This window comes from Podarcis raffonei, chromosome 8 (genome assembly GCF_027172205.1).
Source record: "Podarcis raffonei isolate rPodRaf1 chromosome 8, rPodRaf1.pri, whole genome shotgun sequence".
NCBI lineage: Eukaryota > Metazoa > Chordata > Lepidosauria > Squamata > Lacertidae > Podarcis > Podarcis raffonei.
Window position 1 is genome coordinate 61,377,671 of NC_070609.1, and position 25,026 is coordinate 61,402,696.

Sequence of the window (25,026 nt, forward strand, 5' to 3'; positions counted from 1 at the left end):
TGAAGTACAGTGGTCAAAAGCATAGGAGAAATCCCTGGTTCGGATCTCACCACAGCCACAAGCATGCTAGGTTGCTTCCGCTCACCCTCTGCATTAAAAGGTACAATAAAACTGGCTACCTTTCAGGGAAGCTAAGGATTCTCAAAATCATGTACAGGAAGCAATTTACAATACTTGAAGCACGCACTTTTGAGTGTAAAGGCAAATAAAGTTGGGGCAGCTTTGGAGTAAGAGTTAGGCAGCCAAGGTTGTGTAGCTCACCCCTCGTTGTTGATGTGATTGCAGTTGGCAATACGGCATGGCTTTGAACCAAAAGGAAGTGGAGTGACAATAGCAGCTGTACCACGGAGTGCTTTCAGATGTGAACGCACACCTGAGCAGTGTTGCACAGCTACACCACATCATGGACCCAGCCAACACCCACAATGAATGTGGATGATGTCAGAACCACTCAAGGCATTTGACTCTCTTTCAGGCTGGTTAAAAGAGAGTTCTTGATCAACACAGATAGCAAAGCCTGAAAGAGAGTCAAATGCCTTGAGTGGTTCTGACATCTCTCTCTCTCTCTCTCTCTCTCTCTCTCACACACACACACACACACACACACACACACACACTTGTATTAATATAGTAATTAAATTATACTGTTGGGATATCAGAGAAGGAGTTCCCATCTCTTTCTTCTTCTAGGTACAATTCATGTGACATTCTGGGCAGATGATTATCAGTCAAACACTTTCTGGTGGCACACAGTGATTGCTTAGTTGTTGTTTTTACTTTAAACACAGTTTGCAAGGGATATATATATTTATATCACTGGGACTAACTCACAACAAGAAGAGATAACTTGCAATTTCTATTAAATCATTCCAACATGATGTTTGGAAAACAGTAATAGCGCTCACAGTTCTTCAACTCCTAAAATTTAGTGCTGTCACCTAATTAAGAAATTGCAATTTATTAATTGCCCAAATTGACTAGCTGATTAATTAAATGTGCATAAAGTTGCACCTGAGTTAAAACAGCAGTTACAGAACAAAAAGCAGGCTTTGTTTTTAAATTTTTAAAAAGCATCATTCTGAGAGAGGCATTCCCTCATTTTAGGAGAGAGAAAGGAAGAATGCCTCTCTTATCCAACCACAATTTTTGTAGGCATTTGAATGAAAGATCATCATTTTTTGAAGGAAGGAAGGAAGGAAGGAAGGAAGGAAGGAAGGAAGGAAAGAAAAAGAAAGAAAGAAAGAAAGAAAGAAAGAAAGAAAGAAAGAAAGAAAGAAAGAATTTGTCAATCAATTTTTTTAAAAAAAGATTATATAATTAAATTCTATCACTATTCAACTGTGTCTGTTTCCTAAGATTTTACTAAGACAGTCCTGCTGCTGATGTGCCATTTTTCCTCCTGCTCTAGAAGAAAAGTTGAGGGGCAGAAATAGACAGGAAGAGGGGTAGAGATGAGGGAGACAGGGAGAATGAAAAGGGGACAGCGATTATGCATCACTCATACATTCACAGGTCTGGAAGGACCCCCAAAGGCCATGAAATCCCATCCCGTAACTTATAGACAAATCCTTCCCTAATTCCAACGCCTCTGAGTGGTGATGTTACATCAAGAGCATTGTGGGAATTAGAAAAGGCGGCTCTCCCACACCCATATGTTGAAGCACATTCATGCCTCCTGAAGTCAGTGGCTACTAAATGTAGAAACTTTTTGGTAGCAGACTCTCAGCTATCAAAGTTTACCTTCTAGTACCAAACTTGGTAAGCAATTTCTAGGTGAAAGGATAAGAAGATTTTGTTTTCTCACAGGCTTCATGGTGGTTTTTTTTTCCGTTTTCCGTTTTTAAAATTTCTTTCATTTTTATTGAAATAAGTCAAAATAATACAAATAATAATAATAAGTGCAAATACCAAAAAAGGCAGTTCAGTATATATGGGAAAGACTTCAGCTGGGTAGGTGAGGTATTTAAGACCATTACGAAAGCCAAATTTTTTGTTGTCCTGTGGAAAGGGAGTCCTGTGTGTCTGTATCTGTTGTATAAAATCCCACCAAACAGCATAGAATTTTTCAGGATCCTCCAAGCCTTTGGCAGCACATAATTTATGAGTTGTTTTTTCATCTAAATGCCATATATTTTCATACCAGTGTGACAGCCACTTTTTGGTTTCTTAAACCGGTTTTAAGTTGGTTCCTGAAAAAAACTGCTTCTAGAAATGGCTATGCATTTGTTTAACTTCTTTTAACTGTTGTTGTCAGCCGCTTTGGAAATGTTATATTGAAACGATGGGGTCAACTTTTAAAATAAACAAAAATGTAACATTGTCAAATAGGCCACTATCACTTTGCAGGGCCTATGTCTGCACATAACGCTAAACCATAGTTAAGGTCAGTAAGGCTATAACAAAACCATGGCTTATTTTTGCTAGCAAATCATAGTTAAACTGCTGGGTTCACACATCATGTTAAACCATGGTTTAAATACGTCTTAGTTATTAAACCATGGGTTAGTGTTACACGAAAAGCAGTTAATGGCTTCCTTCACATTTGATCCAGAAGCTGCAGTTAGTGCGGGAGGCCTTGTCGGCATATAACACCCGTGCTCAGAGAGCTACCAGGCCAATTTCAATGTGTTACTATTAGTATCTAAAGCCCTTAACAATTTGGGAACAGTTTACCCACAAGATCTCCTTACCCACCTGACCACTTTTTTCAGCAAAATTGGCACTACTATCGATGCCACATAACACCCGTTTTGCATTTCTAAGAACTCGGTCCTTTCGTTTCGCACCACCTACACCTTGGAGCTCCCTGTGCTTTTCGGTACCTGTTAAAAACATACTTGATTAAACAAGCCTGCTCAGATGCTTAGAAAGTTGGTGCAACTTTTAACCTGTTTTAGCATTTTAGCTTTTTGTATGTTTTGAACTTTTCTTGTGTTGTTTTTTTCTTGTTTCCTCTTTTTTTGTAAACCTCCTTTTGCGGTTGCTGGTTGGTTTTCTTTTACAATCAAGTGGTGTGTGAATTTTATAAAGTAAATATATAAAATGAAGTCTGCTTGCGCTGAGTTCACAAGTGAGACTTCAGCAGAGTTTCAACTTAGGCAAAACTCTCTCTTTTTCTCTCTCTCCTTGCCTTGCTTACCTTTCCGATAGCAAGAGCTAACATAACCCAGATAGCTGCTAGCAGGAGAAGGTCGGGAGGGGGGGGGGGAACCACATTGAAAAGCTGAGCCAGAACTCTGGAGTTTCATGAAAGCTTCAGGAGACCCCCTTCTTGGTCTGACTCACCCGCATGTTCCACTTGCTGCGGGTGGAGATAGTAGAGTTGAAAGCAGCTGAGTGCAAGCGGAGGGGAGATGGGTGACAGAAAGTTAGAAGTCCATGTCAAGCCTTTCAGGCAAACAATAAATATTACTTCTGCTCATAATCAGACTTTTCTCCAGCATCGTCTTTGAATGTTGAACCTTTTTCAATTAATTAAAAACTATGCGCTGCAGAGTGCATATTTTATCAGCCCTCAGCTGCTTAAGTGTCGAGAAAAGACCAGGCAGTTTTTCTCATTCTTTTATTTCTTTCTGTCTGTGTTTTTTTTTTTTCAGGCAACCCAGAGCAAGTACTTGCAAGGGTCATATCTTTTTAATTATCTTTTCTCTCTTTGATTAATTATTCCGTCTGACAATAGCGTGTTTCTAATGCTATTCACCTGCCTTTGATGATTGACAACTTTTCTGTCTGATTCAAAGCAAACAGCTGCTGCCATGATTGCCTAGCAACCAGGATGTGATGGATGAGCCCCAAAGATGGATGGCTGCAATAAATCATGTCTCCAGCTATAAAACTGAAAAAAGAGGGATAAGAATAAAAAGCGAACAGGAAAAAAAAAACCACACAAAACAAAACAAGGTTTCTTCCCATGAGTGCACTCAGCTTCTTCCCAATTACACCTGAAATGGGCTTGGTGTCTATTAATAGCAAAGTTTTCTAATCAGGAAGAAGGCGATGATGCCATTTGTATCAAGGTGTGTTTACAATTGTTCCAGCAAATTGGTGCTTGTTCCTTCAATTACCTAGTATGCAAGGGAAAGGATATTAAAAGTTGTTCTCTGCAAGGCTTCGTAGGAAGCAACATTATTCTTAGGCCTTGAATGGTATGTATGCACATACCTGATACTTTCTTTTTCGGGGGGAGGCAACTAGCAAAGCAAGACTTTTGCTGGAAATAAAGGGTGGGCAAGCAACTCATTCAAGCAGCTTTTCGAGTGCTTTGAGAATCTTCCTAACTTCAGCTCACAAGTTCAGCTCTTCCCGGCCAAAAACGTCACCACGTCCTCCCTCCAACGAGAACTTGAGACGAGTCTTAGATACGAGCTCAGTAATACGATGCATAATCTTGCCTGTCTGCATCACCTGCCCGCCAACCATCTCTCTGCCTCTGAGCAGCACAGCTATCTTGTATACAAGGCAAGTATCCTTGTCAGGGAGGCCTTGCTGGCTGCTCTTCTTAAAAACAGATATGTGCTCTATGTGCTGGTGCATCCATAGGGCCTTTTAAACAATCATCATCACCAGCCACTAGATCTTGAGGACGGGAACATAGAGTAAGAAGTGTGTGGGAGAGGGACTGAGGACGAGTCAGAAGTAGGCTTCCAGCTAAGCAGGCAGACAGACGGACAGAGAGAATACCTACATACACAGTTATACATTCACACACACACACAGTTTTCTCTTCCCATTTCCTTCCTGAATATCCTCAGGAAGGCAAGACTTGCCCCAGAGGACAATTGCGGCTTCTGCTATCCCTCCTATGCTCCCTTTTCCCTACACTGAACTTCCTGTGGATTTTTCCTGCTCTTCAAGAGCAAGCCAGAATTGCTGCAGCAAACAAGAGCTGCTGCTAGAGAAGGACAGGGGAAGAAAAACAGTGGCACAATTATCAAGTATAATAAATAAAAATAATAGTTGTAAAAGGAGGGGAATGGGTGGGCAAAGGGCTGAAAATTCACTTTGGGTGGAAAGGATGCTAAACTGCGATTGCAAATCCACCTTCCTGTTCAGCTGCTCGTAGATTCAAAAGCTAGATACAAGCTGCTTTAAAACTGTGTTTCTGTCTTCCACACATGCATGCCGGCAGTGTAAGGCAGGATCAAAATAACTTTAAATATCACATATAGGTCTATCTAAGTAGAAACAACAACAGCATGACCCTAGTTTTAAAACTTGATGACCCAAGGTCACTGTCAAATCTGTGCCACCATTGTGTCCCGCTAGACCCTAAAAAACAAGGTATTTGCAGAGTGAATAGAATCTGCTAACAACTTTTGTTGGAATGCTCACCTGAATTTTGCAGTGGTTTCAGTACATAAAGTTACAGGGGCCTGGTTTGCGCATCACATTAAATCATAGTTAGAAACAAACCATGGTTTACTGTGAATGTGGAGTATGCTGGGGCACACTGCTGAAAAATCCTCACTGTGCTGTTTCCTACTCCCACTCTTGCCACCATGCTTCAAGGAAGCCAGCCAAAATCTGGCTTGTTATGACATCGAGACCTAGGCTCATGATTTGTTTCTTTCTAGATGTACCACAAGGTTTGCCCTCAGCACTCTCCAAAGTCCAAATAGGTCTGGGTAAACAACAGAGTTTTAGCTATGGTTTACTGTGAAATTCAAACTGGGCCAGTGATTGTTCAAAATGCAGTCAATCATTCTTGAAGGGCTTCACAAATGTCTGAAAATGCAGATATGAACCAGTAAATACTGATAGTCACCTTTGCATAACTGTAACAGGTATGCCAGAAAGGTTTCGGAAGTATATAATTTGGGGCACATCGAACATTCACCAGAGATCACTAACATTCCTTTGTGAATAATGCCATTTTGAACATTCACTATAGCATATATGCGCAAAACTTGCCAGAATATATAGGTTCCTCGCTGTCAGTTATTATAAACTGCTGGGGGGGGAGGGGACAGAGCAATTCTGTATAGTATTTTTCACTAACATTTTTTGCACACTTGACCCTGGTATATGCATTGCAAAATTCACAGAAGTGACAACATAGGCGTGTTCCTTCCTGTCACTTATAATAAACCATTAAAACAGCAGCAAGGATCTACAGCCTTCCAGATGTTGCTTTGATGACAACTCGCATTGCCCTTGACCACTGGCCTTATTGACTGGGGCTGATAGGAGTTGGAGTCCATTAATACCTGCAGACTACAGGGTGCCATCCCTGCATTAAAATATGTGAAATGGAGAATGCCAGCCCCCTCCTGTTCTGCTGCATGTGTAATGTCCCATTTCCAGAGTTAACATTCCTGAATGACACCAAGAACCTCTTCACCCAGCCAAACAATGTGGTAGAGGAGAAGAAAGCACACTCGCTTCATTTGCGGTTCGAACACAGGACACTATTATGAGTTGGAATTAATGTCCTAAACTTAGGGTAAGAGATATAAATACAGTGGTACCTCTGGTTAAGAACTTAATTCGTTCCGGAGGTCCGTTCTTAACCTGAAACTGTTCTTAACCTGAGACACCACTTTAGCTAATGGGGCCTTCTGCTGCCACCGCACCACAATTTCTGTTCTCATCCTGAAGCAAAGTTCTTAACCCGAGGTACTATTTCTGGGTTAGCGGAGTCTGTAACCTGAAGCGTCTGTAACCTGAAGCGTCTGTAACCCAAGGTACCACTGTAACAGAAATGCATATAAGCTCTGTGTGCAGGCCAAATAATGAGGCAAGATCTCTTCTTCCCTTAATCAAAGCACGATGTCACTAAACCACCCTAAGTCTAATCAGGGCCCCAACCCTAATGGTTAAGATTGTTGTTAGCCGCCCTGAGCCCAGCTTCGGCTGGGGAGGGTGGGATATAAATAAAATTTTTTATTATTATTTTTATTATTATTATTATTATTATTATTATTATTATTATTATTATTATCCCTCACTCTATCTTTCTAAAAAGAATAGCTGTATTTTAAATATATATCTCTATGTTTCTTGAGGGTGATGGAGTTTGCAAAAAGCGAGGCTGTCCAAAATGGAGCATTCAGAGAACTGAAATGCTCCCTTCCTTCCTTCCTTTCTTTCTTTCTTTCTTTCTTTCTTTCTTTCTTTTATTTTTTATTTTTAGAATGTTAAAAGCATCATTTAAGATTTTTAGCTTTTTAAAGAAATCCTATACTGCTCAACTTCAATCAGGTGGGGAACACATGGCTGTTCAGAATTCCACAGGCTGTGTCCTAGACAGTATTACATCATAAGGCCTATTGAAGACTTGTGGCCTATCAGACGACACAGAGTAAATCTGTAAGGTCTGCCAGAGGGCACCAAAACCCTGTGTGAAACTGCAGAGCATTAGAAAGATGTGCACACAAGAATACACACCACTACGCCAGCACTTAATTATTTTATTATAAGAAAGAGCAAGAGACAATTCCCTGTTACTCCCCATAAGAAATTATGAAGGGAAGTGAATCTTTTATTATTATTATTATTTCCCTCGCAAAAGAAACCAAACCCTGGAGCTATTTGTCTCCTTAATCGACTCTAGAGGGGCTCCCATGCTTACAAATTTTATCCACTTTGGCCAAAAAGCGAAAAAGTTACAGCCACATTTAGATTCCCCATTATAGGGAACACAGAGCTTCATCTAGCACACAGGGGCTCAGGACCCAAATTAAAGATCAAAGTAGAACGAGCACAGAGCAAGTCAGAAACAGATAGGAACTTTTTAAAATGTACTAATAATGACACACGGGCAAATATTGAAACACAAGCACACCCTTTGCCAAATTTCAGTCATATAGCTCTTACGACAGTACCTTAAAAATACTAATACGCTCATGAATGAGTAAGGCCTGACCAATAGCATTCGCAAACACAGCTTTTCATTCTATCTTACATTTGCTCTGTGCATAGCTGAATATGTAAAAATGTCCTATTTCCAGACTTCTCTACTAAACATTAAATTACACAAGAAACTAATTTTAACTTCCTATCTACCGTGGAAGTACCTTAACTTTTATACCCCTCTTGGTGAGACAATAGCCTTCATAAGCATCAAGGTTAGACGGACAGGTGCCTCTGCAATGTTATATACATTTTTTATATTTATTTTATTTGTTCCATTTGCATATCGCCCAATTCACAACTTGTAATAAAAGTTTAAACACTCTAAAGGCAGACAAGAAATTAAATAAAGCAACCACAGTGCAGAACTAACTAAATAAAACCAACAGCCGCAGAAGCATACACCACCACAGCAGACCGTAACACGTTGAGTATCTTAAAATGATCTTGAAGCATCTGTGAAAATAAAAAGGTCTTTGCCAGACAGCAGGAAGCTTCAGACCTTCTTGAGAGGTGAGTCACTCTAAGGAAGGCATTCTAAAATTAGGGGACCACCATGGAAAAGACTCCTTACCCTGCCTGCCATATCTCATTCTGTGGGGCAAATAAGTATTCACACCCTGCCTTGCTCATAGGCTTGGTTTTAACTCTGAGCATACATACATCTGTGTGGTGTAGTGGTTAAGAGCGGTGGACTCGTAATCTGGTGAACCGGGTCTGCGTCTCCGCTCCTCCACATGCAGCTGCTGGGTGACCTTGGGCTAGTCACACTTCTCTAAAGTCTCTCAGCCTCACTCACCTCACAGAGTGTTTGTTGTGGGGGAGGAAGGGAAAGGAGAATGTGAGCCGCTTTGAGACTCCTTCAGGTAGTGATAAACCAGGGTATCAAATCCAAACTCTACTTCTTCCTCCTCAGGAACTAGACACATTCATTCACCATGCCCTACCTATGCCTGCCACCTAATGTCCTGAGTTCAGTTCCTGACACAAGGGGGTGTATGATTATTATTTATCAAATTTGTATGCCACCCTATACCTGCAGGTCTCAGGCTGGTTCACAAGATAGAATCACAATATAAAAACACAGAATAAGGTAAAGGTAAAGGGACCCCTGACCATTAGGTCCAGTCATGGCCGACTCTGGGGTTGTGGTGCTCATCTCGCTTTATTGGCCGAGGGAGCTGGCGTACAGCTTCCGGGTCATGTGGCCAGCATGACTAAGCCGCTTCTGGCGAACCAGAGCAGCGCATGGAAACGCCGTTTACCTTCCCGCCGGAGTGGTACCTATTTATCTACTTGCACTTTGATGTGCTGTCGAACTGCTAGGTTGGCAGGAGCAGGAACCGAGCAACAGGAGCTCACCCCATCACGGAGATTCGAACCACCAACCTTCTGATCGGCAAGTCCTAGCCTCTGTGGTTTAACCCACAGCGCCACCCGTGTCCCTAAAAACACAGAATACTTAATCAAAACAAAAACCCCCGTAATACTGTAACTCCCCACAACACTTTTTATAAATGATTTATTCACGCATGCAATAATGCACTTTCTTTTTTGTGTGTTTCTTATTCAGCACCATAGGATATGTTAGTCATACTCAGAGTAGAATTTTCAAAGGGTATGAGTATGACTATCACTGGATATCACCCAAAGGGCTAAACCAGAAAAAGTTCCCATCTAAACTTATGTTCTGTGAAATAAAAGGAGGGATTCTCAGTTTGACAGTGTGACTTGCATTCTTGACTTGGCCACCTGGAGCTATTTGATCTGTAGGAATATTAGCACAATGTGTGTGTGTGTGTGTGTTTGCCTAGCCTCTGCCAGTAGTACACTGCGGTGCCGATTATGTGCACAGATTTGCACAGAATACTTGTGTAGCTCAAAGAATTGTGCCTTAAGAAAGGCTCTGAACTGGTTGGCATTTTTTGGTCATCAGAACCTTCCAGCTCTGTGATCCAATGATATTTTTGCCCTACAAAGATTTAAGCCTGCATGCACTGAAATCTAAAAATGCCTCAAGCCTTAACTTGACTTACTTTTTTGTTTTTGTTTTTTATAATAATATTTTATTAAGTTTAACAGTAAAAAGATACAACCAAACATAGAACAGTAAAAACACAGGAAAAATATAAGACACAACAATACAAGCTTTCACAATACATAAAATACAAACATTTAACCTAACAAGGAGGGGGGAAAAAATCAGTCAACACACAAAAAATAGAATAGGAAAAAACACAAATCACTCTTTTCTAATTGTTCATCTTTTGTTAACTTATTTTCCTGACTTCCTCACGCCTCCCTTTTTATATCCCTTTTTAACAGTTAGTTCAGCAAATTCGTATCCTACTACTTTGTCCTTATATATTTTACCTCCCAAATTTATAATTTATAATTTTTATCTCTTGTTACTAGAACCCCTCCATTTTATTTCTATGTCATCAGCATTCATACATTTTACAGTACTTCTGTAAATAAATTTTAAATTTCCTCCAATCTTCTTCCACCAACTCTTCTCCCTGATCTCGGATTCTGCCAGTCATCTCAGCCATTTCCATATAGTCAATTACTTGCATCTGCCATTCTTCCAAGGTGGATAATTCTTGTGTCTTCCAATGCTTTGCGATGAGTATTCTTGCTGCTGCTGTAGCGTACACAAAAAAAGTTCTATCCTTCTTTGGCACCAATTGGCCCACTATGCCCAGGAGAAAGGCCTCTGGTTTCTTCACAAAAGTGTATTTAAGTACCTTTTTTATTTCATTATAAATCGTCTCCCAGAAAGCCTTAATCCTCGGGCACGTCCACCAAAGGTGAAAGAATGTACCCTCAATTTCTTTACATTTCCAACATTTATTATCGGGCAAGTGGTATATTTTTGCAAGCTTGACTGGGGTCATGTACCACCTATACATCATTTTCATAATATTCTCTCTTAGGGCATTACATGCCGTAAATTTAATCCCAGTGGTCCACAAGTGCTCCCAGTCAGCAAACATGATATTGTGTCCTATATCTTGTGCCCATTTAATCATAGCAGATTTTACCATTTCTTCCTCAGTACTCCATTTCAACAGCAAATTATACATTCTTGATAATATCTTAGCATTGGGTTCTAACAATTGTGTTTCCAACTTTGATTTTTCCACCTGAAAACCAATTTTTTTATCTTGATTATAAACCTCTCTTATTTGAAAATAATGTAACCAGTCTCGCACCTTCCCTTTGAGCTTCTCATAACTCTGCAATTTCAGCTTGTCACCTTCCTGTTCCAAAATTTCACAATACTTTGGCCATTTTGCCTCCATATTAAGTTTTTTCATAGCTTTCGCTTCCATAGGTGATAACCACCTTGGGGTTTTGTTCTCTAAAAAATCTTTATATCTTGTCCAGACATTAAATAGTGCTTTCCTGACAATATGGTTTTTGAATGCTTTATGCACTTTAACCTTGCCATACCACAAATATGCATGCCACCCAAATACATTATCATAACCTTCAAAATCTAGGATGTCAGTGTTCTCAAGAAGTAGCCATTCCTTCGTAGAGAAAAAAGAATACCCTAAATTCGGTCAGACACAAAATTCAGTTCAAACACAAAAGTAAACCACATAATTTTTCTCACTTAAGATTTCATTGATACCAAATGTCCATCCTCAATATGCAGAATTAAAACTTGACTAAGTTTAGAGGTTCTGGCTCATCTTAGAATGGGTGCTTGCAGGATTTGCAAAACAACCATTCACACTCATGAAATGAAATTCTCCGATACAATTGCAGAAAACTTGCTTTTTTTGCCTGCACACCGATGGCAGTCAAAAGTTATTTCCATATGGAAAGCCAATATATTGAGGGAATCGATCCACACTAAGGAAACAATTTTCAACATTATAGTGTGTTCAAACATGCCATCTCCACATTTAGAGTTTGGGAGGACTAGACCATGTGAAAAACTGTACCACATATATATTTTTCACAGGCTAACTTCTCCAAAATTTCCAAGAGTCGGTACTTAGTAGCTCATTGGTAGCCCTTTGTGTGCGGAACGTCAAAAAGATCTTTCCCTGCACCTGCTGCCAGTCAGAGGGCTCTCTCCAGACATCCTTTTTATTGCACATCCATGATGATTTGTGCTCTGGGTGCTATCAGAGCCATCACACGTAATCCTGCTCTACGCTTGAAAAAGTTTTGCGGCAGTCACACTTCTCCACTTCCAATCAGTGCACATCCCATAACTTTTATACCACAACTGCCCCTGATTATTTTTTGCCCTAGCTTTTTTTACATGAAACGCCCCTCCCCAACAGCAATTAAAATGGCAGAATTTATCTGCAACACTTCTCCAATCTAAAACGGAACGAATCCACCACTCATGTGCTATTATTGTGTTCAGAACTTGTTGCAGAAAAAACCCACAATCTAAGACCCAACTGGATGTGCCTGAAATAAAAAAATAATGTGCTCGAGGAACAAATGGTCTGAGTCAGGGTGCATCCAGACATGGGGAATATTGTGTTAGCACTTTTGTCCTGTTTTCTAATGTTGTTCTCACAGCGCAAGTACCTGCTGCATTATAGAACTGTAGCTTTTTGAACGACTGGGGAGAGCCAGTGTGGTGTAGTGGTTAAGAGCGGTAGATTCGTAATCTGGGGAACCGGGTTCGCGTCTCTGCTCCTCCACATGCAGCTGCTGGGTGACCTTGGGCTAGTCTGAAGTCTCTCAGCCCCACTCACAGAGTGTTTGTTGTGGGGGAGGAAGGGAAAGAAGAATGTGAGCCGCTTTGAGACTCCTTCGGGTAGTGATAAAGCGGGATATCAAATCCAAACTCTTCTTCTTCTTCTCTTCGACATTCTGGCGTGTCGAGCGAAATTTAATTCACACCAATGAGTGCGATATGACACACAGACAATCATTGGACCACATTGCCACTCCCCTACCCTTTTTGCACATGTGTGCTTCTGTTTCCCCATGATTCACACATGGAACAGTCAGGAAAGAACTTTTGTTGCAGGTATACTGCTCCGAATCTCATCACTTTACTTTTGCGATTTTGCGGCTTAAAGAGACTGCAAGCAGATTTTTTTTCTGGAATCAAGTGGCCACAAAATGAGCCCTCAACATGTGCTATATTCCATTAGTTTTTCAGAAGTGGGGTTTTTTTTTGCGCTGTGTGAAAGCTCAACTGTAAAACAGAGACAAAACTTTAGGGGAAAGCCAGGAACAAAATGTTTTGTGAATGCAGCCTCTCTCTGATGGCTTCCAACTGCATGGTTAACCCTTCAAGTCGTTGAGCTGCAGTAACGGAATCATTCCCAATTTTAAAAGGCGTATGTGCATTGAGTTTACTGTCCATGATTCCAAAACTACTATTTTAAGTACATATCAATAATTTCCCATTTTTTTCAATGATTCACTAACCCAATGGACAAAAGGTGGTCTGAGGCCAGGCTTAAAACATGACTTGAAGGCATCACAAAGAATCAAGAACATGAGGAAAGAAAATTGGACCATCTTAAGTATGATCAAGCAACATTTTCCACATTAGATTTGCCCATGAGAGGTTTCCCTTTGACAGTCCATTTGGACTCAGTTACAGACCACACAGAGGTTGTTTTTGAAAGAATTCTCCCTTTCTGTTCAAAAGGGCCAGCCCAAGCATAAGGCAGAGCGAGACAGCCCCCTCAGGCAGCAGATTTTAGGTGTCATGGAAAGGGAAAGAAATTCTTAGCTATTTCATTTATTGTTGTGGTTTTCTTACTACCAGGTAGGGAGAGAGACACTTGTAGGATTTTCAGATGCCAAAAATAATTTGACTGATCTCAGGTATTTTTCACCTTGACTCAGAGTCTGGGGGCAGGGATCAGGGTGTCATTTGCTGCTCTAGCTTCTGGGGCAAAATATATTGGGTCTTGACCTCTTACTACCTCATGCTTTTCCTTCTGTTTAGGGATCTACAAAACCTTCAGTTCACCTTATTCAAACTCATTTGGCATGCCTTGAAATTCCTCAGATGTTTTGCCCGGATAAGAACCCCTAAACTGACTCTGAATTTCACTGCCTAGGAAATGTTGCTGCAAAGTCTCCATCTATCCCTCGGAGGGTTACTGTCGTTGCCTTTGAAATGATCTGACCCCTTTCATCTTGAACACTATTTTCCTTTTATATACATACATATACCACCACCCCAGGCCCCTAAAATACAATAGTGAGGCACTCCTATAATGACCGGCTGGTATCTGGTAGGAAACAATGGGGCGGGGGGGGGGGAGAGAGAGAAAGAGCGCAAAGCCATCCATCAAAAACAGGCACATCCTAGGCCTCCCTCCTGCCCAGCTCATCCAACTCTCAAGTTACAGCTTTACACGGTAAGTCTAAATAATATTCAAAATGATAAATGGTGCCACAAGCCCGATATCCATCATCAATCTTTTTTTAAGGAACATCCATCTTCAACAATGCACGTTTGAATCATGTGAAACTGAGAGCCCCTATATTCATTTACACAACCCCCAGCCAGCAAGCTGGGGCCCTCTGAATGATACCTGTCAGCCAGCTCCCTCCTCCTCCCCTATATAAGGAAATCCACATATGGGGACGAAGGGGTGGGCGGGCGGGAGGGGTGTACTTCAACAACAGGGTTTAGCAGGTAGATACAGATGCTGGTTTTGGATCTTGCAAAGCACACACCCGCTTAACTGTTTTAACAATCTCCCCCAAAATAGCAGCGCTGCTGTGAAGGGAAACAGACAGCATCACACACACACCCAAAAAAACACACACACCATTCTTGTGCTGTTTCCAAACCTCCCCCCCCCCCATGAAAACACACACACACACCCCTTCCCTGCTGTTTGGCAGGCCCCATTTGATAAATGACACCTGTCATTCTGTCACGAGGGAAGGGTGGGTCAGTGATATATGGCTCTGCTGAAAAGGAAATCGACTGTTTGGCACAGCGCAGCCATTCTCCACCAGGATTTCGTTTTCTGGACTCTAAAATGAAATCTACGATGTTTCAAGTTGTTCGGTTAGGGGGAAACTGACAGGAGGCCCAAGGAGTTTGTTGGGTTCCCTCTCCCATCCCGTCCCCTCCTCTCCTTCCTTCCCTCCCTCCTGCTTTGTTTTATTTTTATTTCATCCTCCCTGTGCCCTTCAGATTTTTTCCCTCTTTTTTTAAAAAGCCAAAAAAAATGTTCTGATTGACTGCAAGCTTCCCCCCACCCCACCCAAAAACAACAACTGATGGAAAGAGAGAGAGGAGAACACATATCTATCGAAGCCCTCAACAGTTAAGATCCATGCCTTTTTTTGAAAAAAAAAATGTTATATGCAATTTTCATTTATTATTAGAGGGCACGAGAGAGAAAGAGAGAAAAAGGGAGGGATGAAACAGAGGCCACGAGCTTTGCCTGGCACACACACAAAAAAGCAAGATAAAAATTAGCATGTTTGAAGTAATTGTCCCACAGCTTGACACCGGCATAGTAAATTTTAAAGGGGAAAAAATGTGTCAGGCAGACGCGAGAGTTTCTCCCCCCCCCCATCCCTCCCCCTTCGTCCCTCCCCCCTCCCCTCCCCCCTTTCATTAGCTCACTGGCAGGGTGGCACTTCTGAACCTCATTACTGCAAGAGGATTTATGAAGCTGAACCCAATGGCAAAGAAGAGGCATCTGTCAATAATTGTAGGGAGCTGCACTCACAGCTTTGAAATCTCATTAAGTATGCAGTTATCAGGCATAAAGATCAAAAACATTACTCAACTCCGACAGAATCTTATGGAGGAACATTAATTAGCAACAGGCCCACAGTCATATATATATATATATATATATATATATATATATATATATATATTTGTAGGCTTCCCCCTCACACCTGCCCAGCCCACAACCCCAAAAAGAAACACACACCCTCCCTCCTGGAAATAAAAAATAAAAAAATCCCAGCATCTGAGACTGATCAAGTACATGAAACGAGAGAGAGAGAGAGAGAGAAGGAAAAAAATCCAGTTGAGACAGTCTTGGCGGTGAAAAGAGAAAAGGAAGAAGCTGTCAAAAGTTGAGAAGGATGTCAGTGCTGGCCCTGATTACAAGGGCCTCTGCAGTTCCCAGGGCCTTTTTATTATCCCTGCCATCAAAAACAGACTCCATGTCACAGATGGGTGACTGATGGCTGCCACTCTCAGGCGCGTTCGGGAGACCCCCGCTGAGATCTGGCCCTCCAGCAACAGAGGTTGACCTAGCAGGAAAGGGGCTTGCAGGCGCAGAGCCCAGTCCCAGAGATACTTCAGAAAAAAGGAGGAGAAGACGCTCCCCTGTTCCGTTCTGCTCTCAACTGACAACAATTCACTAAGAGGGTGGTTTGGGTTTTGTTTGTTCAGCTTACAGAAGTTAAAATCTCCGCTCTGTCCTCCCTCCATCAACAAAAGGACTCGTTTTGCAATATTGAAAAATGGAAAGGCGAGGAAGGAGAGTCCCTTTTTTAAAAAAATAATAATACTCTTGCCATACACGCAGACGCAAATTTGGGTCTAATTTCCTCTGCACCTCCTATCAGAGGCACTCTTTGCACACTTAACCTCTCAGAAAACACAAGGCAGTAAAATATAAATTGAGGATGAAACCTACAAAGTCGCAGTTGAGGGCGGATCGTAAAATCAAGTGACCTTTGCAGCATTAAGCATAGTGTGCAGCTCATTAAGAGAGATGGTCTTATTAAACATCTTTCTTTCAGAAACTAGGATCTCTGTGCACACCCTGCCCTATTAGCCATCTTTGTTTCCACTTCCTGCTTATGCACAACTATTTTTCAAAGGCATAATTCACCACTGTTCATTAAAGAGAGAGAGAGAAAGGAAGTTAAAAATAAGGGATGGAGAAACATATTCTGTCTCTGTTTTTTCCCCCTTTTGGAAATGATGCAATCATTTTGTTCTCTCTCTCTTCCTCTCTCACTCTCTCTCTCTAGTTATATATCCAGTTCTCATCTCTCATGTTTCCCAGAATTCCTCATTACAAGAGAAGGCGCATGTGATACAATTTCCGCATCGTTTACAACTGGGTTACAACAGCATGTACAGTTTTGCCTCTTCATTCAGGAGATATATGCTAATATTGTTGTGTCTTATATGCTGCCAAGGAACAACTGAGTTGGCTGATCTTTTGAACTGAGTGATAATATTCACGTAAAAGTGGGCTCTGGCCACCGCGGAAAAACTTTTTCATGTTTTATAGAATTCCCTTGTCGGAGGGAAGGAAATGTAAAATTAAAAGGTCACCTTTGCCTAAGAAAGGAAAAATAAAGTGCAAAGCAAAATAAGGACCAATGTGGTTGGTTTGTGTATAGTTGTGTATGTATGTTAAGCCCTTGACTCAAAAGCGTTACAATAAGGTGTTTATATTTTTTCATATGCTTACCATATTACTCTTATTATGTGTAGCATCAAAGTGATTATAGCAATTACATCTAACAGAATTAATTATAGAACATCCCATCATTCCGAGATACATAATGCATTAGAGGTAAGAAGAAAACATCTCGACTCTGCTAACTAATGTTCGAATCAATTTCCCAAGGCATCAATGCATGACTAAAGTCTAAATTGTAGGAAGAGGAAGAGAAAGACAAGAGTTACTAAAAAATGTAAACTGCAAAGATGAGCACAGGTGTGTTTGTGTGTGTTTAAACCAAGAGGATGCTCTGCTTGATGCTGTGCTAAGAGCAAGACCAAAGTGGTATAATCGATTAAAAAAACACACACAATAATACACAAACACATACAAAATTAAAAGCTAACCAGCCTGCCCATCAAATGTGTTAGCAGATCCAGACAAGAGTGTTTGGGTGAAAGAGTTACAACTCTTTGTGTATGCAAAATAAATTCACTCAAAGCTTCATTAATATTAATTTAAATTCAGAACCCATTTACATTAAATTGTTCATTAAAAAATGGCCTGTTTCATGCAACCTGCATCCTACAAAGAACACAGAAGACCCAGAGAGAGAGGGGGGGCCCAGCTTAATGATGGAAATGCATATTGAAAGAAAAACTAACACCAGAAATGTGTGGTGCTGGGCCAGAATTTGGCCATCACTTCGTACATTATGTTACATCTCTTCGGAGCAGGATTATGCAGCTGCCCTTTTGACCTCTTGATTTGTGCTATAAGCTTGTTAAAAAAAGAAGCTTTTATTTGAGGGCCAACATGGATCAGCAAAACACACATACACACACAAATTAGGCCCTTACAGCAAATAACTTTTTAAATGACAACCACCACCACAACCTTAGTATTATTGCAAGAACGGTCAAGTTCAGTTGTATTTTCACTGGCTGGTTTAAAATGAAGAAGTGTGTTGGTGGCATTCTGGAATGAGGAAAGGAGCTTCCTCCCTATGGTAGAATCTGCCAGAATTGCTGCAGTGGAGAACTCACCTGTATTCTAAAGACTTTCTTGTAAGCGAAGGAAAAAGAACTCTGATTAATTGGAATGTAACCTTGCAATATGAAATAATAAATTATTCTTCAAGTTCATTATTTGGGTAAAGCCACCCCTCCCCTTGTAACGAAGCTAATGAGATGGTGTATAATGCTGGCGAGCATTCAGGATCCCTTTGATGAAGTCTCTGCTCCCCCCCCCCCCTTTAAGGACATACGACTCTACACGGCTGATGAATTCTTCCCATCTCCAATGAACTTAAAGCATCTTTCGTTGGCAAAATTATGGGTAGCTAAACACATCCTTGCATACATATATATATATATATATATATTCCTGTCCTTTTTAGATAGCAACTTTACTGGCAATAAATTCTATGCTGTCCTTCAAAATAATCTTATATAAGGGGGGGATTAAGTCTTCTCTTTGTGGAGAATATCTCTCTTCTTTCTTTCTTTCTTTCTTTCTTTCTTTCTTTCTTTCTTTTTTTACTTTGTTTTCAATGCAGAAATACTCAAACAAAAAAGCCTAACCACAATGATTCCAGTCTCCACCCCTGTATGTAAGTGAAACACACAAAAATTCACTTGTTTAGTGGGATTCTGGAAATTAATTTAATGACTCTGCAAATGCTGAAAAACTAGAATTAATCTGTCTGGATAAAAAAGGGCTTACAGACATTTAAATGCATGTATCGGGACACTTTATCAACCTAACATAAAATTGTCATCTTATCTTATTATATGACTATTTTATGCATGTGTCAAAAAAATTAAAAATGAATGCCTGTCTATTCAGTCTAATTACAACTGCATATTATCTGTCTGGATGTACCAGTCCATATCATTGTTATTAAATACAATATATTGTATTCACCTTTCAGGGTTTTTCTTTCTTTCTTTCTTTTTTTAAAAAAGAAAACTCTAATCCTTCAACAGAGAAAACCCCAATTTGGGGTGCAACAGAATAATGGAAAGAATTCAAAGCCTTGAATACCTGGAAGTGGGTGGTCCTGAACATGATACTAAATGGTTTTGTAAATAATGTAAGGTTTAAGTCTGTTGCTTTATAGCCCACTGTTAGAGCGCAAACATACACCTACTTTCCTGAATAACGCTGAGGCATTTTGGTTTGCTTGTTATTTTATTTTTTGTTTTGAAAGACAGTGGGTCTAATATTAAGAATTTGCAAATGGAATCGCTGTAGCTAGGATTGTCTTCAGACTGGCCAAAACAACGGGTTAAAATATGGATTGCTGCACAGTTTTGAGGCGATGCTTGCAAGGTTTATGTAAAAAGCTACAGGGCAGGCTCTCTCCCTCTCTCCCCCCCCCTCAATGGCAAATAAATTTATTTTTATTCGCACTTTCACTGTTCCATATGCATGCATCTAAGTGTGCAGCTTGTACGCTTCACAATTTCCTTTGCACTTTCCTCTGAAGATGCTCTCGGTTGTGCGCTCTCTTCCCCTCTCTTTCCTTTAATGCATTCACATTCACACTGATCCTGAAAACAGCCTAGACCAAAAAAAAAAAAAGGCACCAAAAATAATCCTTCTAACACCCCCCCAAGCTAGACCACATTTCCCATAACCCTGTAGCAGTCACAATTCATTCTAATCACTTTACAAAACAATCTTTACTATAAAAAAGGGGGGAAATGCAGACTTGTGAGCCAATTTAAGAAATAACTGCTGATACATCAGTTATTGACTATTTCACTCCAGCTCATCATAGTGCTCAAGGCAAAACGGAGAACAAAATGACAACATCAACTGCACGCAATAAACTGTGGCCCAGGAGACTACTGAAGGGCTAATTGACAGCTGTCAAGCTAATGGGAGCAGTGGCAGCTGATTCTAGAAAATTCCCTTTCCCAACAAGCCATTCAGTGGAATCAGGACTTCCTTCCTTTTTCAAACGTTTACGCTCCACTCTCTCCCTCACCTCCTTTTGCTCATTGTTTCCCACACTTTTAAATTTTATTTTGAGGGGTAAGGGGCTGCAAAGGACAACCTTAACCATAACTAATCATTTTGTCAGCTAAGAAGACTCTGTGCCCCACAGAGAAATATGTGGCAGGTTTGTAAGCAAAGGAAAGTCCCAGAGGCTGAGGCTGGAGGGACTCAGGAAGAGAGTTTACTTTATCACAGCATGCAGTTCTACACACACACACACACACACACACTACTTGTGGTGTACAAACTTTTTTTAAGGGTTACTCTCAACTTCCTGAACTCATATTCCCAAATTCTGGATTTCACCTGAAGACCTAAGCATTATAATTCAGCCTGTATGGCAGATTATCTCCTACCGCCACCAAGGCTATAAGAACTTGTAAATTTCACTGCGATCTCTGATAACCAAACAGATTTCCATGGGAGGGAAGTAAAATAAAATCCATCTATTTCTATTTGTACGTTTTCCTGCTGACTTAAGTCCTTTTCAGGAGCAGAAGTCAATTTAAGGATTTTAATAGAACTACATGTACAGTTGTGGAAAATAAAGCATATTTTGCAGAGCTGATGGTGGAATCCACATAGCACTGAAATCCATGACATAATTCCCATTGGTGTTAAGTATTCTGGATCACACCTGAAGCCTTTGCTGTAATTTTTCCAGGCCTCAGATCAGATTTGCTCTGCCTTATTGTTTGAAGGTGGGGTGGCAACATCCTCAGGGTGCAAAGTGAGAAATCTCTAATTCCACCATAACAACACCAAGGTGAGCTGCATCTTTAGCCACACAGCCCTATACATGCCTACTCAGAAACAAGCCCCACTGAGTTCAATGTGTATTATCATGGCACTCTGAAAGCACTTCTAGGGGACCTTTACAATTCCCAGCCATCATGTCCAACCCCACCTGAAAAAGGAAACAGCAATAATCTTTTCTTAATCATTGAAAGAGGGAGATTTTATTTTTTTAAAGCAATATGTGGAAGCTTGTAATTCCAGGTGAGATAATTATGGCTTGCATGAACTAGAATGGCCTCTGTTAAATGCAGAATCTCCACACTTTCCTAATCAGCAATAAATGCTGTTCCCCTTCTCAGCACACACCATTTTCCAACTTAAATGATGAAAACTCGGGGGGGGGGAGAATGCTATCCAAATAAAACCTTTTGGTACCTCTTAGGAACCCCGTTCAGCGCCTCCATCCCCTCTACTCTCATCCACCCTACTCAACCCAAGTCCTAAAGTAAACAAACAGACACCATCATTTTTACAGATTTCTCTGATTCTTCAAGACAGCTTTAGTCTTCTCCCTTGTGGTGTTCACACTTGGGCTAGACATGAAGGATTTGCGCACCTGTCTGCAATACCTGCTGCAAGCTCTCTCTACGCTGCCGAGAGTCCTTTGTTGTTGTTATTCAACTCCAGACCATTACGAGGGCCCTAATTCCTATGACATGATTATCCAGGTACCAAAGCCCATTTGTCACCTGCAGCAGAAAATTGAGTTAATGCACAACTAAAGGCAACCAGGACTGTGTAATATCAACTTGATTACATCAAACTAGCTCCAAACCTAATTCCGCTGGATGACACTGCGTGGAGCTTGTCATCTCCAATCATTAAAGCTGTCAGGAATCCATCAGGTTTACAGCTAATTAGGTGAACACTAATGAAGCTGGCAAAACAACTTTTCTTTTTTTATGGCTGAGCGGACCTTTCAGTTTAGGGGGGGGATTTTTTTTTTCCTAGAGTATTCTCAAGGTTGCTGGAGACTGGATTTCCTGAGTGACGAATCAAGGGATATGTAATGTGTATGTCTCCTCTCTCCAACACACATACTCTCCCTCTACCCCCCCCCCCGTTTTTTCTCCTCTTTGCTCTATCAGTACAAAGCAATAAATTTGTCATCACTCTGAGTATACCACAAAAGCAGTCACGGACCTTACAAGTTGCAGCTGTTAAATAAAAAAGAAAAGAAAACATTTTTTAAAAAAACTTTCTGCTGCATCAAATGGTTTTTAATAATAATAATAATAATAATAATAATAATAATAATAAGCTCCTCGGCTATTTTTTCCTATACCAACAGCATAGTTTTGTTCCACTTGCCTTAAATAAGCAGATCTCATTCATTCTCTACCCCCACTCCCTATATCCATTAGCCAAAGGCATTTTGATAAAGTAAAGGCAAGGCAAGTGTATGAGAAAGAATGAAAGCATTCACTCTGCCAACTTCTGATTGACCATTAAGCTATTGATAAATGTGCCTGTCAGGAGAGAGACAATTAAATCAAATATGAAACAAAGTCGTTTTGACGGGTCATTTTGATAGAGCAAATCCATTCTTCCATCTCCTATTAGTCCCGAACTCCCTTTTTTTTGTTAATGAATATTTCTTAAATAACCTGCTACTTTACATTGCAAAGCTCTTTTCTTTCTTTTCATTAAAAAAAATGCTGCTATATTAGTTTTCCTTTTTATTTTATTTTTTTAAAGTGATTTAAATGCTTCAGCCAAAGGTGCTCAGCTTTATTCAAAATCTGCACTGTTGTTGGTTAGGAGAGATTTCACTTTAGCTCAGTGCAGCACACATCGTAAGTTGTTTGTGAGAACTGCATATATATAAAGAAGAAAGCATGCCTCAAAATATAAAGGTTCAGCAGAAAGCACAGCCCAACCCCAATTCCAGCAGAGGTCTGGAGACTTTCCTTTCCTGAACACTGCAAGTTCAAAACTTGGTTTAGCCCTGAGGAACAGGCCTGAACCTCCTGCAAGATATTTCCTTTCCAGTGAAATTAATCATTGTTAAGGGAAACTTCTGAATTCACCTTTCAAGCATTTCTTCACATTCATCTGAAAGGCAAAAGACGGGATAGGTGCCTACGTCATCGTGTTTGTTACAAACAGAAACTTTTCCTTAACTTCCCAGCTCCTGAGCAAAGTGCTAAAGTGTTGTAAGGAGGAAACAAAGAGTTTCTTCCTATCACAACTTCAAGAAAGGAAGGAGATTGGTGAGGCATGCTTTGGGGTAAATGGATATGTAGGAATGAAGTTAAGATGCATGTATGCCATGCATGATGATTCATTTCGAGAAAAATCAAACTTGTCGCCCATGAGAGCCAGCCAGCCAGCCTGCCTGCCTGCCTGGTTATCTTGTAGACCAAGCCATTTCTGAGAAGATGCTGTTGAGAAGTATACCTTCCTTCTCATTGCCACAAGAAATGATAAACTCCCTGATTAAACATAGGACGACAACCACTTCAAAATCAAAGGGCACTCAGCATACCTTGCATATGTCTGCTTCCTAAAGATTACAAGAACTTCATCTCCCACACTTAAATATCCACAGAATACTGATCCTCTCCCCTTTAGTACTCTGCAAGGAGGGGATCTTCCAGTGCAAGAAGATCTCCCCTAATCAACTCTCTCCGTCCATGCCACCCCAACTAAAGCAAACCAGAAACCCTGAAAGTTACACTGGCAGAGCTGACAGGCCACGTGTGTGATGTCATACAGAGTCTGGCGTTACCATGGCAAGTGATTTATTGAGGTTTATTGGGAATGAATAGATCAAAGGCAACTGGATGACAGGCAATCAATCAGCCATCAAATCAAGGATGGCAACAGGCCAAGGAAACTCTGCTCCAGACCCAGATCTCCACCCACCCCTTGCCTTAAAAAGGGCTGCAAAAATAAAAGGTAAGGAGTTTGGTGTTTTGTTTTTAAAAGGAAGGCATGGAGGAAGGAAGAAGTATTTGTTTTGCAAACCTGGCCTTTCCACACACAAAAATATCCGGTTTGCAAATTTAACAAGAGCTAGCACGGCTGATGGTAAATAAAGTGGACCAGTTTCTTTTTTTAAAAAAAAAGTTAAAAGGGAAAAGTATATGGATATGCTAAAAAACAAACTCTGGCAAGTGTAAAAAGGAATGTAAAAAAAGATTCTTGACAACCATCTAACAATATCCAGAACCGTTTCCCCCCCTTTTTTTCCTTTGCTCTGGTTTCCTGTGCAGCTTAGTCTTATAAATTAGAAATCAATAGCGTGGAGGGTGTCAAAGGAAATGCCCATTCAGAAAGAAGAGGGTGTCTGGTGGTGGTGCCCCCCTCTCTCGGTGTCACCCCCAAAGGCAAAGAAAGAAAGTTGGGTGAAGGAATTTTATCCACATGGTCCTAAGCGTCTCTCTGTGCCGCCTGCCAAACCACCTCCTCTGGCACAAGAAACCATAAATAAATAACATTTGGGGTGAAAAACTGGGAGAGGGAACCAGGAAGGCGGTGGGGAAGCCAAAGAGGACCCCAACGGCCCTCTTTGTACAAGTCACCCAGATGATGCACAGTTCAGGAAAGTGCCCCAAAGCTCCGGAATCCGAGGGTCTCCGCCCCAATAAAATCAAAAGTAAGGCGCTGAGAGGGTGGCTATTCCCACCAACCAACCCCCCACAACCCCACCCTGCTTCCTAAATCGTGGGAGAGAGAAGGAGCGAAGGAGAGGCTGGCTAACCAGCGGTCAAGAGAGGAGCGGGGTGCAGGGCGGAATCTAACCTGGAGTGGCAGATTCTGGGAAGAGAGGATGTGGGGGGAGCGCCTGGCTCGTACCTGCTGCGCGCCGGGGCGCTTGCTGTTTCCTCCTCGGCATGTTGCAAGGCAGCGTCCGCTGGCAGCGCCCGGAGGAGGCGGCGGCGGCGAGGAGGTGGCGGAGGAGGTGGCCGGCTGGGGGCTGGGGGTGAGCAGAGTTGCTTCAGCCTCCCTCGATCCGGGTCGGAGGAGAGAGCCGCTCCAG

General features: G+C 41.2%; 1 protein-coding gene across 1 annotated transcript in view; it reads right to left on the minus strand.

Annotated features, from left to right (window-relative positions):
• The window catches only part of TSHZ3 (teashirt zinc finger homeobox 3), a 114,888-nt gene extending 89,949 nt beyond the window's left edge, over positions 1-24,939 (minus strand). The window contains exon 1 of the mRNA XM_053400284.1: positions 24,843-24,939. Within this exon, the coding sequence (XP_053256259.1) occupies positions 24,843-24,882 (40 nt within the window). The 5' untranslated portion in view covers positions 24,883-24,939. The remainder of the gene's footprint in view (positions 1-24,842) is intronic.
• Positions 24,940-25,026: the final 87 nt, after the last annotated feature.